The 17239-nt window shown below is 47.6% G+C and overlaps 1 protein-coding gene across 1 annotated transcript in view; it reads left to right on the forward strand.

Moving 5' to 3' along the window:
* Positions 1–9660: 9660 nt before the first annotated feature.
* Positions 9661–17239, forward strand: part of OTULINL (OTU deubiquitinase with linear linkage specificity like) — a gene marked incomplete at its 5' end in the record, with an annotated part of 131821 nt that continues 124242 nt past the window's right edge. Inside the window, one exon of the mRNA XM_082257442.1 lies at positions 9661–9781. Coding sequence (XP_082113568.1) covers positions 9661–9781 — 121 coding nt within the window. The remainder of the gene's footprint in view (positions 9782–17239) is intronic.

A 17239-nucleotide genomic window follows, 5' to 3' on the forward strand; every position in this document is an offset into this window, starting at 1 on the left:
ATGTCAATAAATTTTAATTTGGTAGGCTGGCAATACTGCCCCCAACCCCCCCCCCCCCCCCCGAAAAGTGATCGGCGGTGGATTGATTTTCAGCGAACAGTGAAAGGAGGTTTCCAGGTAATCAGAAGATGATACTACAGCTTCCCGATACCTGTTTTTTTTAACCACTTGCTGCAAAATCACGTACCTGTACATCATTCTGCTTCAAATGGTTGTACTGGGGATCGCCCTGGTACCATTTTTTTTAGAGCTGATGGCTGGCTTTCTTGTGATGACAACCGATGCGGCTAAGCAGCTGCTCAATTGTTATCACAAGCAGGAGGAGAGGACATTTCCTCTCCTCCCGCCGCACTGCCCGGGCTCTCCCGTCCCACCGGATGCACTGGCTGCCCGGAGACCTGAAAGCTGGAATCATCTTTGATTTGGTCTCGGATCTAGTAACCTGGAAGCGAAGGCATGACATCACTTTCGGTTTACTGAAGCCTTTAAGGCGCCAGATTTAAAAAAAAAAATTCAGTATTGAAAACAACTAAACTTGGCATTTTGAATGCTTTTTAGTGCAAAGGAGGGATTTTGGGTCTTAAAGACCCCAGATCCCTCCAGAAAAATACCTGACACGTGACTATTGCTGTCACAAGAGAAAAATGTAATAGGTATTGCTTCTCGGCAAAAAACACGGTAAAAAATTGCGTGACTTTGAGGCCATGGTACAGGCATGGCACAGGTGATGGTACAGGCATGGCACAGATGATGGCATAGGCATGGTACAGGTGATGGTACAGGCATGTCACAGGTCATGGTACAGGAGATGGTATAGGCATGGCACAGGTCATGGTAAGGGCATGGCACAGGTCATGGCACATGTCATGGTACAGGCATGGCACAGATGATGTTATAGGCATGGCACAGGTCATGGTACAGGCATGGCACAGGCATTTCACAGGTCATGGTAAGGGCATGGCACAGGTGATGGTACAGGCATGTCACAGGTGATGGTATAGGCATGCCACAGGTCATGGTAAGAGCATGTCACAGGTCATGGCACAGGTCATGACACAGGCATGGCACAGGTCATGGTACAGGCATGGCACAGGTCATGGTAAGGGCATGGCACAGGTGATGGTACAGGCATGTCACAGGTCATGGTAAGGGCATGGCACAGGTCATGGTACATGCATGTCACAGGTGATGGTATAGGCATGTCACAGGTCATGGTAAGGGCATGTCACAGGTCATGGCCCACGTCATGGTACAGGCATGTCACAGGTCATGACACAGGCATGGCACAGGTCATGATACAGGAATGGCACAGGTCATGGTAAGGGCATGGCACATGTGATGGTAAGGACATGGCACAGGTGATGGTATAGGCATGTCACAGGTCACGGATAAGGGCATGGCACAGGTCATGGCACAGGTCATGGTACAGGCATGTCACGGGTCATGGCACAGGTCATGACACAGGTCATGGCACAGGTCATGGTACAGGCATGTCACAGGTCATGGTAAGGGCATGGCACATGTCATGGTACAGGCATGTCACAGGTCATGGTAAGGGCATGTCACAGGTCATGGTAATGGCATGGCACAGGCATGTCAAAGGTGATGGTATAGGCATGTCACCGGTCATGGTAAGGGCATGGCACAGGTGATGGTACAGGCATGTCACAGGTGATTGTATAGGCATGGCACAGGTCATGGTATAGGCATGGCACAGGTGATGGTATAGGCATGGCACAGGTCATGGTACAGGCATGTCACAGGTCATGGTACAGGAGAGGGTATAGGCATGGCACAGGTCATGGTAAGGGCATGGCACAGGTCATGGTACAGGCATGGCACAGGTCATGGTACAGGCATGGCACAGATGATGGTATAGGCATGGCACAGATCATGGTACAGGCATGGCACAGGTCATGGTACAGGCATGTCAGAGGTCATGGTAAGGGCATGGCACAGGTGATGGTACAGGCATGTCACAGGTGATGGTATAGGCATGTCACAGGTCATGGTAAGGGCAGGTCACATGTCATGGCACAGGCATGGCACAGGTAATGGTACAGGCATGGCACAGGTCATGGTAAGGGCATGGCACAGGTGATGGTACAGGCATGTCACAGGTCCTGCTAAGGGCATGGCACAGGTCATGGTACATGCGTGTCACAGGTGATGGATAGGCATGTCACAGGTCATGGTAAGGGCATGTCACAGGTCATGGCACAGATCATGGTACAGGCATGTCACAGGTCATGGCACAGGTCATGACACAGGTATGGCACTGGCATGGCACAGGTCATGGTACAGGCATGGCACAGGTCATGGTAAGGGCATGGCACAGGTGATGGTAAGGGCATGGTACAGGTCATGGTAAGGGCATGGCACATGTCATGGTACAGGCATGTCACAGGTCATGGTAAGGGCATGTCACAGGTCATGGTAAGGGCATGGCACAGGTCATGGCACAGGCATGTCACAGGTGATGGTATAGGCATGTCACAGGTCATGGTAAGGGCATGGCACAGGTGATGGTACAGGCATGTCACAGGTCATGGTGTAGGCATGGCACAGGTCATGGTATAGGCATGGCACAGGTGATGGTATAGACATGGCACAGGTCATGGTACAGTCATGTCACAGGTCATGGCCCAGGTCATGGTACAGGCATGTCACAGGTCATGGCATAGGTCATAGTACAGGCATGTCACAGGTCATGGTAAGGGCATGTCACAGGTCATGGTAAGGGCATGGCACAGGTCATGGCACAGGCATGTCACAGGTGATGGTATAGGCATGTCACAGGTCATGGTAAGGGCATGGCACAGGTGATGGTACAGGCATGTCACAGGTCATGGTATAGGCATGGCACAGGTCATGGTATAGGCATGGCACAGGTGATGGTATAGACATGGCACAGGTCATGGTACAGTCATGTCACAGGTCATGGCCCAGGTCATGGTACAGGCATGTCACAGGTCATGGCACAGGTCATGACACAGGCATGGCACAGGTCATGGTACAGGAATGGCACAGGTCATGGTAAGGGCATGGCACAGGTGATGGTAAGGACATGGCACAGGAGATGGTATAGGCATGTCACAGGTCATGGTAAGGGCATGGCACAGGTCATGGCACAGGTCATGGTACAGGCATGTCACAAGTCATGGCACAGGTCATGACACAGGTCATGGCACAGGCATGGCACAGGTCATGGTACAGGCATGTCACAGGTCATGGTAAGGGCATGGCACAGGTCATGGTAAGGGCATGGCACATGTCATGGTACAGGCATGTCACAGGTCATGGTAAGGGCATTTCACAGGTCATGGTAAGGGCATGGCACAGGTCATGGCACAGGCATGTCACAGGTGATGGTATAGGCATGTCACAGGTCATGGTAAGGGCATGGCACAGGTGATGGTACAGGCATGTAACAGGTGATGGTATAGGCATGGCACAGGTGATGGTATAGGCATGGCACAGGTGATGGTATAGGCATGGCACAGGTCATGGTACAGGCATGTCACAGGTCATGGTACAGGAGAGGGTATAGGCATGGCACAGGTCATGGTAAGGGCATGGCACATGTCATGGTACAGGCATGGCACAGATGATGGTATAGGCATGGCACAGGTCATGGTAGAGGCATGGCACAGGTCATGGTACAGGCATGTCAGAGGTCATGGTAAGGGCGTGGCACAGGTGATGGTACAGGCATGTCACAGGTGATGGTATAGGCATGTCACAGGTCATGGTAAGGGCAGGTCACGTGTCATGGCACAGGCATGGCACAGGTGATGGTACAGGCATGGCAAAGGTCATGGTAAGGGCATGGCACAGGTGATGGTACAGGCATGTCACAGGTCATGGTAAGGGCATGGCACAGGTCATGGTACATGCATGTCACAGGTGATGGTATAGGCATGTCACAGGTCATGGTAAGGGCATGTCACAGGTCATGGCACAGATCATGGTACAGGCATGTCACAGGTCATGGCACAGGTCATGACACAGGCATGGCACAGGCATGGCACAGGTCATGGTACAGGCATGGCACAGGTCATGGTAAGGGCATGGCACAGGTGATGGTAAGGGCATGGTACAGGTGATGGTATAGACATGTCACAGGTCATGGTAAGGGCATGGCATAGGTCATGGCACAGGCACGTCACAGGTGATGGTATAGGCATGTCACAGGTCATGGTAAGGGCATGGCACAGGTGATGGTACAGGCATGTCACAGGTGATGGTATAGGCATGTAACAGATCATGGTAAGGGCATGTCACAGGTCATGGCACAGGTCATGGTACATGCATGGCACAGGTCATGGTAAGGGCATGGCACAGGTGATGGTAGAGGCATGTCACAGGTCATGGTAAGGGCATGTCACAGGTCATGGTAAGGGCATGTCACGGGTCATGTCACAGGTCATGGCACAGGTCATGGTACAGGCATGTCAAAGGTCATGGCACAGGCATGTCACAGTTCATGGCACAGGTCATGGTACACAGGTACAGGCATGTCACAGGTCATGGCACAGGTCATGGTACACAGGTACAGGCATGTCACAGGTCATGTCACAGGTCATGGTACAGGCATGTCACATGTCATGTCACAGTCATGTCACAGGTCATGTAACAGGTCATGGCACAGGTATGTCACAGGTCATGTCACAGTCATGTCACAGGTCATGTCACAGGTCATGTCATAGGCATGTCACAGGTCATGTCACATGTCATGTCACATGTCATGTCACAGGTCATGTCATAGGTCATGTCACAGTCATGTCACAGGTCATGTCACAGGTCATGTCACAGTCATGTCATAGGCATGTCACAGGTCATGTCACAGGCATGTCACAGGTCATGTCACAGGTCATGTCACAGGTCATGTCACAGTCATGTCACAGGCATGTCACAGGTCATGGCATCGTGCTGCAGCTGCCTCACTTACCTGCTCTCCTGGGCTGCCTGCGAGATGTCCACGGCGCGCTGCTCCTCTCCTCGAGTCCTCTTCTTCCTTCTTCTGACAGCGGCGGGAACCGGTCTGGCGGGAAGGTGACGGAGATCGGGCGGTGAGTGAGATGTCCACGGCGCGCTGCTCCTCTCCTCAAGTCCTCTTCTTCCTTCTTCTGACGGCGGCGGGCAGGCAAACCACCTTTCTCTGGCAGATCGTTTTTCATGCTACACCGGTCCGGTGGGAAGGTGACGGAGATCGGGCGGTGACGGTGAGTGACTGACGCACGCACCGGCACCGCCCCCAACGACGTCAGCAGGGTCAGGATGTCCTGAATGATGATTGGTCCAGGCTGGAGTTTGGACCAATCACAGCCAGGACGTCACAAAAGTGGGGAGGGTCGGGGCGCATTGCTCTGCGCCCGGTGACCCCCAGAAGACCGCCAATCGGCGCCTCTGCCCGCCCGTGGGACGTGGGATGGAAAACCCCACCCCCCCCATAGCCACCACTAAGTCCGGCGCCCCTAGTGGGCTAAAAATTTAATTTTTTTTAATATCTTTTTTTTTCTTTTTTTTTTGGGGGGGGGGGGGGCCTATAGACATAGACAGGCCGCCACTGTTAGTTATACTCTTTTGACTAAAACGCTATTTTAGTTTTAGTCGTATTTTAGTCATCTGAGTTGTTTTAGTTTTAGTCATGTTTTAGTCGACTAAAATCTCCAGTACATTTTAGTTGACTAAAATCCAATGGCTTTAGTTAAATTTTAAGGCATTATTTCTTTGCGCTACGTTTACATCTTGGCGTTGCTATTTACAGACTTTTTTTAGGCTCCGTTCACATGTAGGCGTTTTGGGGCGTTTTTGGGGAGTTTTTCTGCTCTAGGATCAGCTCTCAAAACGCCCAACAAGACAAATACTATTCATTTCAATGGCCTCTGTTCACATCTGAGTGTTTGGACGCTGTGAGCAAAACGCCCAACGCTCAAAAAAGTACATGAGCTTCTTTTTGGGCAGATTACAGGCGTTTTCCATTGGTCTCTATTCAATCAAAAAACGCCTGCACAAAAATCGCGGTACAAAATCGCGGTAAAAATCGCGGTAAAAAACGTGTAAAAACGCTACGTTCAGGTGTGACTGTAGCCTAAGGCGTTTTTATGGGCGTTTTACAGACGTTTTTAGGTTGACAAGTGACCAATGGCAAAAAATAAAAACGCCTGTAATCTGCCAAAAAAAAGCTCATGTACTTTTTTGAGCGTTGGGCGTTTTTGCTTAAAAAGTCAAAATGCTCAGATGTGAACAGGGGCCATTGAAATGAATAGGATTTGTTTAGTTGGGCGTTTTTTGAGCTGATCCCAGAGCAGAAAAACGCCCCAAAACGCCTACATGTGAACTTAGCCTTAGAGCCGCCAAACATTATATACTCCTGGAGTAAAAATCTAATAACATGTTTATTATTTATGGCATTAGGCTATGTTCACATGTGGGCATAGCGGATCGCGGGCAGAATCACCACGATTCTGCCCGCAATCCGGAAATCATTGCAAATCGCAGGACACCTGTGCGATGCCCGTGATTTGCAATGGCACCCAAAACGCTGTGCGATGTTGCCGCGATTTCCGCCTGCTGAATTGCAGTAACATCACGCAAACAGAATTGCAGGACGCATGACGCCCAAAAGAAGCTCTTGTACCTTTTTTGGGCGTCATGCGTGCCGCGATTCTGTTTGCGCGATGTTACTAATTTAGTTTTAGTCATAGTCTTTTAACTAAAATGCCATTTTAGATTTAGTCGTATTTTAGTCTTTTGACTAAAATGTCATTTTAGTTTTAGTCATCTAAATTGTTTTAGTTATATTTTAGTCGAATAAAATAGTATTTAGTCGACGAAAATATTTTAGTCAACAAATAATAGTCTTTTGACTAAGGGTGTTTTCACACTAGTACTTTTGGTGCGCACCCGGGTTCGATTGACGTCAGAATTCGGTTCTTTTTGATAAAGTTAACACTGTCTTTGAACTCGCGAACCGTACCTGAGTCTACTTAGAAAGGGTGGTCTGGGGTACGGTTCATGTGAACTCCAGTACGGTTTGCTTCTGATGAGAACGCAATCGTACCAAAGCAAGCAATTCTATCCATTTAGGCACCTTCTCGTTTACAGCGGTTGCCAAGCAACATGAGTATGCGCCGGCTGCAGCTTTATGACACAAGTATACTGCGGTTCGGATACGAAAATCAAATGTGAACACAGTCCATCGGGGTCAGGATGTCCTGAATGATGATTGGTCCAGGCTGGAGTCTGGACCAATCACAGCCAGGACGTCACAAAAGTGGGAAGTGTCGGGGCGCATTGCTCTGCACCCGGTGACCCCCAGAAGGCCGCCAATCGGCGCCTCTGCCCGCCGCACGTGGGATGGAAAACCCCACCCCCCCTCCATAGCCACCACTAAGTCCGGCACCCCTAGTGGGCTAAAAATTGAATTTTTTTTTAATATCTTTTTTTTTCTTTTTTTGGGGGGGGGGGGGGGGGCCTGCGCCCCCTATAGACAGGCCGCCACTGTTAGTTATAGTCTTTTGACTAAAACGCCATTTTAGTTTTAGTCGTATTTTAGTCATCTGAGTTGTTTTAGTTTTAGTCATGTTTTAGTCGACTAAAATCTCCAGTACATTTTAGTTGACTAAAATCCAATGGCTTTAGTTAAATTTTAAGGCATTATTTCTTTGGGCTACGTTTACATCTTGGCGTTGTTATTTACAGACTTTTTTTTAGGCTCCGTTCACATGTAGGCGTTTTGGGGCGTTTTTCTGCTCTAGGATCAGCTCTCAAAACACAGTCCATCGGGGGCAGGGGGAGCAATCGAACTCGGTTCGGACCAGGCAATCGCACCAAGTGTGAAAACACCCTTAGGGCTCTTTCACACGGGCGTTCTGATCAGATCCGCCTGTCAGTTTTTTAGGCGGATCTGATCGGATGCCCCATTCAGCCCTATGGAGCAGCGGATGTCAGCGGAGACATGTCCGCTGACACCCGCTGCCATCCGCATCCGATCCTGTCCGTAAAATCCGGACGGATGGAAAACCTATTTTCCATCCGTCCTGGGGATCGGATCGGATGAGAGCGGACAGGCGGTCCGCTCTCATCCGATTCCCCATAGAGAGCAGCGGGGCTCTGACACCTCCCTCCCCGCACACAGTGCGGAGACTGAGCTGTCATCCGCCGGCTCAGCAGGGATCGGCGGATCGATCCCCGCTGAGCAGAGCACGGTCCACCACGGAATGTGGACCGTGTAAAAGGTGCCTAAAATGTCATTTTTGTTTTAGTCATCTGAATTGTTTTAGTTGTATTTTATTTTAGTTGACTAAAATAGTATTAATTTAGTCAACGAGAATATTTTAGTCAACAATTAATAGAAGAGCCGCTAAGGTAAAGTGCAGATACTGGTACCAACACCCCAAAGATATTTTGCACAAAAAAGGAGAAACGGGAGACTACTTCCCCAGCTATCAAGTCTTGGGAAGTAGTTTTCTGTTTCTCCTTTTTTTGTGCATTTTAGTCAATGAAATGAACACTGGTTAAATAATTGCTAAGTGACAATTTTGCATGGCGGAAATGTGCTTCCACTTGCGAACCCAGTTTGTCTCGCGGTTCCAGCGTATTCCCATTCAGAGTTTGTCAGGTGGTGGCGCCCGTTCACATGTTCACAGGTTACGTTCACATGTTAGGCTACGTTCACATGTTAGGCTACGTTCACATGTTAGGCTACGTTCACATGTTAGCGTAGCGGACCGTGGACAGAATCACCGAGATTCTGCCCACGATCCGGAAATCATTGCAAATCGCGGGACGCCTGTGCGTTGCCGTTGATTTACAATGGCACCCCAAACGCTGTACGATATTGCCGCGATTTCCGCCTGCCGAATCTCGGTAACATCAGGCAAACAAAATTGCGGGTCGCATGACGCCCCAAAGAAGCTCTTGTACCCTTTTTGCGCTATGTTACCGCGATTCGGCAGGCGGAAATCGCAGCAACATCGCACAGCGTTTGGGGTGCCATTGCAAATCAACGGCAACGCACAGGCGTCCCGCGATTTGCAATGATTTCCGGATCGCGGGCAGAATCGGGGTGATTCTGCCCCTGGTCCGTTATGCTAACATGTGAATGTAGACTAAATGTAGCATTGAAATTGGCGTTTCCGCAGAGCTTTGCACCTGTGCAGATCTGAGTGACACCATGTAGGTAGGTAGTAACAATGCAGAACAACCCAATGCGTGAGAGGAGCCTGAGATATACAATGCTTCTCATAAGAGGGGAGAATGCTGCCTCTTCTACTGCTAAAGTGATGTAGGAACATACACCGGATTGGTGCCTGAGGTGACTGTGAGCCCCCAGCACCTTCACACATGAAGTAAACAGGCAGCGGTGGCGGGAAATGAACATGCACTTCCCAATCAGCACAGCCCCGGCTTCCTGGCAGCGCGCACATTCATATCTCTGGTAAAAATTGGGCATCTCTCAGGGGGGCGTTCCCTGAACAGAACCACCCCTAGAAAGCAATGTGATTGGGTGCGAAAAGAAAACAAAGAGAAGGTAATGAGGGAAGATTAAATAGTTGTAGAAGAGGAAGTGGAGAGGCTGTGTAGGAGGTAGTGGTGTCCTGTGTGGGGCTGTGAGGAGCGCTCATTATTACAGTCACAGCACACCGTACAGGCATGGCTGAGTCTGCCCAGGCTCACACTGACATCTACCATCGCCGTCAGGAAGAGGAGACTCCGAGCCATTGTGTAGAAGGACGGAGCAGGCTCACCTCTCATCCCTCACATACCTCTACAGGTGAGCACCAGGGCTAGTCTGCCCATACACTCTGCATTCTGATTGGACCATCTCTTCTGTATCTACCAGCAGCTAGGTAGGAGGAGGGTCTGTCTGCTTTCATATTAAAGTGCTTGTAAAGGTAAAAGGCTTTTTTTTTTTTTTTTATCTTAAAGGGGTTGTAAACTTTTTATTTATTTTTTTAATAAAAATAATAAACGTGCTTATACTTACCTGGTTTTGCACAGATCCTCTTTTTTGGGGGTCCCCCGCCAGTGCTCTAAGCCCCTACCTCTTCATGGGGTGCCCCTGTTCTATCAGAATACCGCTACCTATCAGATTCTGCAGCCGCAAGTGACGTTCATACGAGAACAACTTACTGCGCATGCGCCATGTGTTACAATAGGTTTCCTAATGTGACAGAACGCGAAGCAGCTGCCAACATCTTCTTACACCCACGCAAGTCTTGAATTTTACATTTATTTTAGCTGTAAACTCACCTTATAGACTCAAGTAGACTATCTCACCTGGGACCGAGTGAAATAAACTATTTCACTATATAATCAGTGTGTCGCTGAGCAGTGAGGGGTGTGCCAAGATGGCCGTCGCCACCTTCTGCATGCAGGTTTTTCACTGTATTTACTATATTACAATAATAATAGAAATGTAATACTGTTATTGATATGTAAATAAATAAATAGTAGCGCAAAACAATGTAAAATTGTCTAAAAAAACCTGAAGGTGGATATCAATAAATGACTAGTGCACACAGTATATAACCATAAAACACTGAGAATCACTCAGAGAAAAGTCCCAGTCTTTTTCAGGTAAGGTATATATAACAAAAGTATAGATGTAATAGTCCACTAGATAGCCGATCACTCGTGCAGTCTGAAAGGATCACCTCTATTCCACCACCAAGTTCCGGGGGTAATGTAAGGAATGGCCACTCACCAGATCCCTATGCTCATCTATTCTCATAAATGAGCAGACATTGCATGTAGATAAATACAACCGCACGCTGTCACAGAGCATGTATGGGCCAATGGGATGTGGTTCGCTGTCCAATTCACTCTGGATAATCCACTCTTACTCCTGTGCATGTAGAGATAAAGAATAGCCTCCACTAGTGCAATATGTTTCACACAGGCTTTATTAAGATAACATAACAATAGTTGCACTCACTTTTGGTAGAATAAAGACACGTGGTCAGACTGGGCGTGGCCAGACGACGTACCCAGCTTACGATTGTGGCGGAGGAGGACTTCCGGAACTACCTGATCTGGCGTGGAGCCATGTTCCAGTAGGATTGGACGTTCACCTCACTGCCGCTTACACTACATGCGTGTCTTTATTCTACCAAAAGTGAGTGCAACTATTGTTATGTTATCTTAATAAAGCCTGTGTAAAACATATTGCACTAGTGGAGGCTATTCTTTATCTCTACATGCACGGGAGTAAGAGTGGATTATCCAGAGTGAATTGGACAGCGAACCAGGTCCTATTGGCCCGTACATGCTCTTCAAAAACAAAGGGATTTCCAGTCACTACTTACCAACCAGCCAGCAACCAGCCAAATTAACCTGTCTAACAGTATGCGTTAAAAACAGGGGTTTAGTTGCACACATTTGCAAATACATGCGTAAGCTGCAGGCCGCGCCAAGGCACCCTGATCTGTGACAGCGTGCGGTTGTATTTATCTACATGCAATGTCTGCTCATTTATGAGAATAGATGAGCATAGGGATCTGGTGAGTGGCCATTCCTTACATTACCCCCGGAACTTGGTGGTGGAATAGAGGTGATCCTTTCAGACTGCACGAGTGATCGGCTATCTAGTGGACTATTACATCTATACTTTTGTTATATATACCTTACCTGAAAAAGACTGTGGGACTTTTCTCTGAGTGATTCTCAGTGTTTTATGGTTATATACTGTGTGCACTAGTCATTAATTGATATTCACCTTCAGGTTTTTTTAGACAATTTTACATTGTTTTGCGCTACTATTTATTTATTTACATATTGCTATCAAATATTCTCGTTATTTGTTTAAGGCTACATTCACATGTCAGCGTATGATCGCGGGCAGAACCGCCGCGGTTCCGCCCGCGATTCGGAGATTTATTGCAAATCGCGGGACGCCTAGCGTTGCCCGTTGATTTGCAATAGCCCCCCAAACGCCGAGCGATGTTGCCGCGATTTACGCCCGCCGAATCGCGGCAACATCGCACAAACAAAATCGCGGGACGCAATACGCCCCAAAGAAGCTCTTGTACTTTTTTGGAGCGTATTGCGTCCCGCGATTTTGTTTGCGCGATGTTGCCGCGATTCGGCGGGCGTAAATCGCGGCAACATCGCTCGGCGTTTGGGGGGCTATTGCAAATCAACGGGCAATGCTAGGCATCCCGCGATTTGCAATAAATCTCCGAATCGCGGGCGGAACCGCGGCGGTTCTGCCCGCGATCATACGCTGACATGTGAATGCAGCCTAAGTGGCAGCATTTTGGTATATATTCTTTGCCAGCGATTAGCTGGTGCTTCCTGAAGCGCGGAGATAATTTTACAGTGGAGGTGTGGTGCTGTGATTTATTGTTCTAATACTGTTATTAAGTTTATAAGGTTAGTTTACTGCTAAAATAAATTGAAAATGCAAGACTTGTGTGGGTGTAAGAAGATGTCCGCAGCTGCTTTGTGTTCTGTCACATTAGGAAACCTATTGGAATGCATAGCGGCCATGTGGGAATGCATGGCGCATGAGCAGTAAGTAGTTCTCGTCCGAACGTCACTTCCGGTTGCAGAATCTGATAGGTTGCGGTATTCTGATAGAACACCCCCACGGAAAGCTGCTTTCCCTGGAGCTACCCATGAGGGCTCACTCCGGAGTCCCGCTGCTGTGTTCATTGACACAGACTGTGGAACTCAGCCCTGCCCCCCACTCCCGTGTTACAGGATTTGATTGGCAGCAGCAGGAGCCAATGGCTCTTGTAAGTATGACGTGTATTAACCACTTGCTTACTTGCTTATACCCCTTTCCTGCTCAGGCCAATTTTCAGCTTTCAGTTGGACTGACAATTGTGCAGTCATGCAACACTGTACTCGTAGGAACCTTTTATTGTTTTTTTTTTCTGCACAAATGGAGCTTTCTTTTGGTGGTATTTAATCAACACGGTTTTATTTTTTGCTAAACAAAAAAAAGATAAAACATTTTTGATAAAAAGCAAAAAAAAACTTTTTCTTCATTTCTGTTATAACATTTTGCAAATGAGTACATTTTCTCCTTTACTAATGAGGCAGCACTGATAGGTGGCACTGATGAGGAGGCACTGGTGGGCAGCAATGATGACCAGTGCCCTGACTGTCTTTGTGCATTTCCCCTGTCAGGATTGCCGGTTACTGGCTCTCCTCTCCTCATGCTGTGTCAGGAAAGTACTGCTGGCAATTCTGTTTACACTGTAATCAGCTATGATTTGACACAGCCGATCACATGGTAAAGGGGTCACTGTGATTGGCCCTTTACCCCGATTACAGAACGTGCCAGATGCATGCCCCAGGGACCAGGTTCCAGGAGGGCAGCCATGAGCGAGAGAGCCGTGCTATAGACATCTTTCGACTGTAGCACAGTGAGGAAGTAGTTAATTTATGGCTCGTTTCCACTGAGCTTTCTGGTATGGTTCGGTTCGGTACGGTACGATATTTATGCAGTTTCCATTATGAATGGTACCCTAATTCCGAACCGTACCGTACCACTTTTTTGGTACCCTTTCGTTGGGGTACCAAGCACATTATTACCGTACCAACAGGGTGGAGCTACACTCTGCAGAACTTTGATTGGTTGACAGAGAATCGTCTATCACAGCTTTCCTGCTACACCACGCCTATCATGAAAGGGTACTATTGGCAGTGGAAACGCAATGTGTACCGTTCCGAACCGTACTGTACTGAACCGAACCGTACCGTACCACTCAGTGGAAAGGAGGCATTCAAAAAAAAACAAAAACATTTAGGCCCCTTTCACACTTGCGGACCGTTTGTCAATTTTTCATTCATCTGTTTTTTGGAACGGATCAAAACTATTTTTCATTAAAAAAAAATGGATCAGACGAAAAACTGATGTGAACAGACAAATGGTCCATTTTTGCATGAAAAAATGGCTCCGGGACTCAAGTGGTTAAGAACTCTACCTGGAGGATGAAAAATATGGATGAAATACTGATGACAAACTGATGTAAACATCATCCTTTTTTTCTGAACTGATGAAATGAACGGTCCACATGTGTGAAAAGGGCCTTACAATCACTTTAATTGACTAGATCACTTCTGGTTTGTCCTCGTGTGACGTTGTTTTGGTAAGGCTGGCCATACACTACAATCTGATTGTCCCATCTCCTTTAGATCTGCCACCAACTATGTAGTAGGAGAGCCTGCCTGGTTTGATACTAATTGAACAGATTGCTTAGGTTTGTCCCTATATTACATTGTTTTGGTCAGGCTGGCCATACGCTATATAATGTGATTGTGCAATCTCTTTTAGATCTATCATCAGCTATGTATTAGGAGAGCTTGCCTCATTTGGCATTGGTTAAATATATTGCTTAGGTTTGACCTCGCATTCAGGGCTGGCGCTACTGCTAGGCAAACTTGGCAGCCACCCAGGGCGCACTGCCGCCTAAGGGGCATTCATGGCCGCTGGTTTCTCTCGCTGTCCAGGGTTGCCGGCCACAGAAGGAGCAGTCGGCTACATTTGCCTTCTCTAGTCCTGGTTGAAGCCCGGTCAGGGCAGAGAAGTCTGTCCTCTTCTCCCCACACAGCCTCACTTCCCCTGGGGGCGCTGCCGCTGCTTTGCCGGTGCATGCTAGGAGTCTGGGGCCATTTGCTTTCTCGCCCCCCCCACAAGACCCCACTGTGACTGTGTCCGATCCCTATACCACACAGGAACTGCCCCATGCCGCCCTGTGCCCACACTGACAGGCCTGAGAAATTGGGACTATTGGAGCCTTATAAGTGAATCCTAGTGGAGGGCTCTGAATACTGTGGCACTACAGCACCCAGCATTCTCAGTTCAAATACATTTAAAATTCTATTTAAAATTAAAATGTATAAAAAATGATTTGTAAACAAATATATGAATTTTTATTGTATTTGAACATACTAGCTAGGAAGTATTATTTTTTGGTAGGGGTTCAAGCCGATCTTGCCTAGGGCGCAATGGCCCTGCTCACATCACATCATTTTGGTCAGGCTGGCCATACAATGTAATTTTACAATCTTCTTTAGACTGGCCAAAATAATGTAATATGAGATGTAACATTTACGCAATCCATTCCGTTTGCTACAAAGTTAAAACCCAACTCCAGACAACTAAAAAGTTCAAGCTGCACCCACACTGCAAGAGTCAATTACTTGCTTAGATATAGTTGACACTAAAAATGAAATTTGCCCAGTTCTCCGCTTCTCTGCACTGCTAGATTGGTCTCCGCAGTGTCTTCTCCCCTATGCTCTGGCTGTCTAGGGGTCTGACATCACCAAGACTGATTAAGGGTCCATAGTTTTGGATGTGATAATGCCATGGACAGCTGGAGCATAGGGAAGGACATCTTTGGAGGGAGTGGAGGATTAGTTAAGTAAAGGTGCTTCGCATCTCTTCTAGACTAAATGAGTAAATCACCCTTAGTGCCTGTTCACATTGGTGCAATGTGAGAGCCCTGCAAATCCACTGCGGGTTCCCTCATGGCACCCGACTCGCAGGCAGTTCACACTTCCATATGCATACTGCTGGGAGTGTCATTACAAAGTTTATGACACCCCCAGATTAGTTTGAATATCGCAGTGCGAACTGTCAATTCGGACAGGAATCAAATCGCATAGGTGTGAACACCCATGCGATCTGATTCTGGTGCGGACCAAAAAAGGGTCCTGCTTTGGTCCAAATGCGATGCAAATTCAGCCATACAATATGTATGGCTGAATTTGCATTGCACAGACATCGCATGTGCTTTGCAGAGCAGTGCGGTGCGAATCACATGCAATGTCTGACATCGCTATAGTGTGAACCAGCACTAACAGTTTGAGTTTTAGAATTTCCCGGAGCTGGACTTTAATGGTAGATCTAGAGGAGGATGTAGAATCATATTGTTTAGTGTATGGCCAGCCTTAGTGTGTGTAATGCATGGCATTCTTTCGCTCCCCTTCCTGATACTGAGCTAATTATGAGACTTGGGCTCCATCAAGAAATCAATGTTTAGGCTTTTTTTTGTGTTGTAGTTTTTCCCTGGGTGTAGTCCTGTATTTAGGGTTAAAATGTTGTGCTGGATCATGTTTATATTGTTTGCTAGAATTAAAGTGGATGTAAACCCTCACATACCCAGTGAAGTGACTGGCCTCGGGTGAGATTAAACAAATCCTCCTACCTGTTTATTTACCGCCTTTTTTTCTCTTACATCCATTCAAAGTGCAGAATTTACACAGGATCTCTCAGATCTAAAAAGTGGAGCTGAAGTTACATCAGTAAGGGGAGCTCTGAGAGCTACATGAAGGGAAGGGGCACCCCCCTTCATGCAGGAGCAGAGCTGAGGCTGTCATTCAGCTGGAGCTCCCACCCCATCACCATTTTCTCTTGGTGTCAGGAAAAGTGATTCATGGTGATAGCAGAGGAAGGAAGCATCAGACAGAAATTACACTTAGTGCTCTTAATTGAGATAAGTACACACTATAGAGGGATATGCTTTGTTCATATTTCATGTCTGAGGTTTACCATCACTTTAAGCCTATTGGCACATTCACAGGCACAGTGGGTCGAACTCCATTAAAAACTAGGAGCATTTCTGCACCCAGGGATGACAGGGGCTTGTGTACAAACCCAGACGAGTAACTAGAACCTTCAGGGCCCTAGTGCAAGAAACCATTAAGGGTCCCCCTGGCCCCCGCCCGGGGCCCTTCCCACTGATCCCGGGCCCTTTGCTCCCTTTATGGAAACCTTTATTATTGTCCTGCAGCGGGCCACCTTCCTGCCATCCTGGGTTCCCCCCACAGTGGCGCAAAGCCAGAACTCAGTCGCAAGTGCGACTTTGTGACCCTGGTAGTTCCTTCACTGGTATCAGTAGTTTTTTTATTTATTTTTTTTACAATATTATTTTTTACATATTTTTTAGGACCCCCATTGGGGGGCTTTAGTGAAATATCAGGGGTCTAAGCAGACCCCTGATGTCTTACTTTTGAGAGAGAGAGAGAGGGACTGAGGACAGCCTCAGCTGCACAGAATGAATGAACAGGAATAGATCAGTACAGAGCTTCCCGTTTATTCAGAAATGGAGGCATAGTAAACACTGTTTGCTATTCAGCTATAAATTAATAAAAAAAAAAAACAAAACCGGAGTCAGTGATTGATATGCATCACTTACTCTATTCAATAAAACAAAGAAGGGGGCGGTAAATGACACATTTACTGGATCCTTCCCCACTCTACCATTCTCTGCAGTAG

The sequence above is a fragment of the Pelophylax lessonae genome (genome assembly GCF_965119305.1).
Source record: "Pelophylax lessonae genome assembly, chromosome: 5".
NCBI classification, from domain to species: Eukaryota; Metazoa; Chordata; class Amphibia; order Anura; family Ranidae; genus Pelophylax; species Pelophylax lessonae.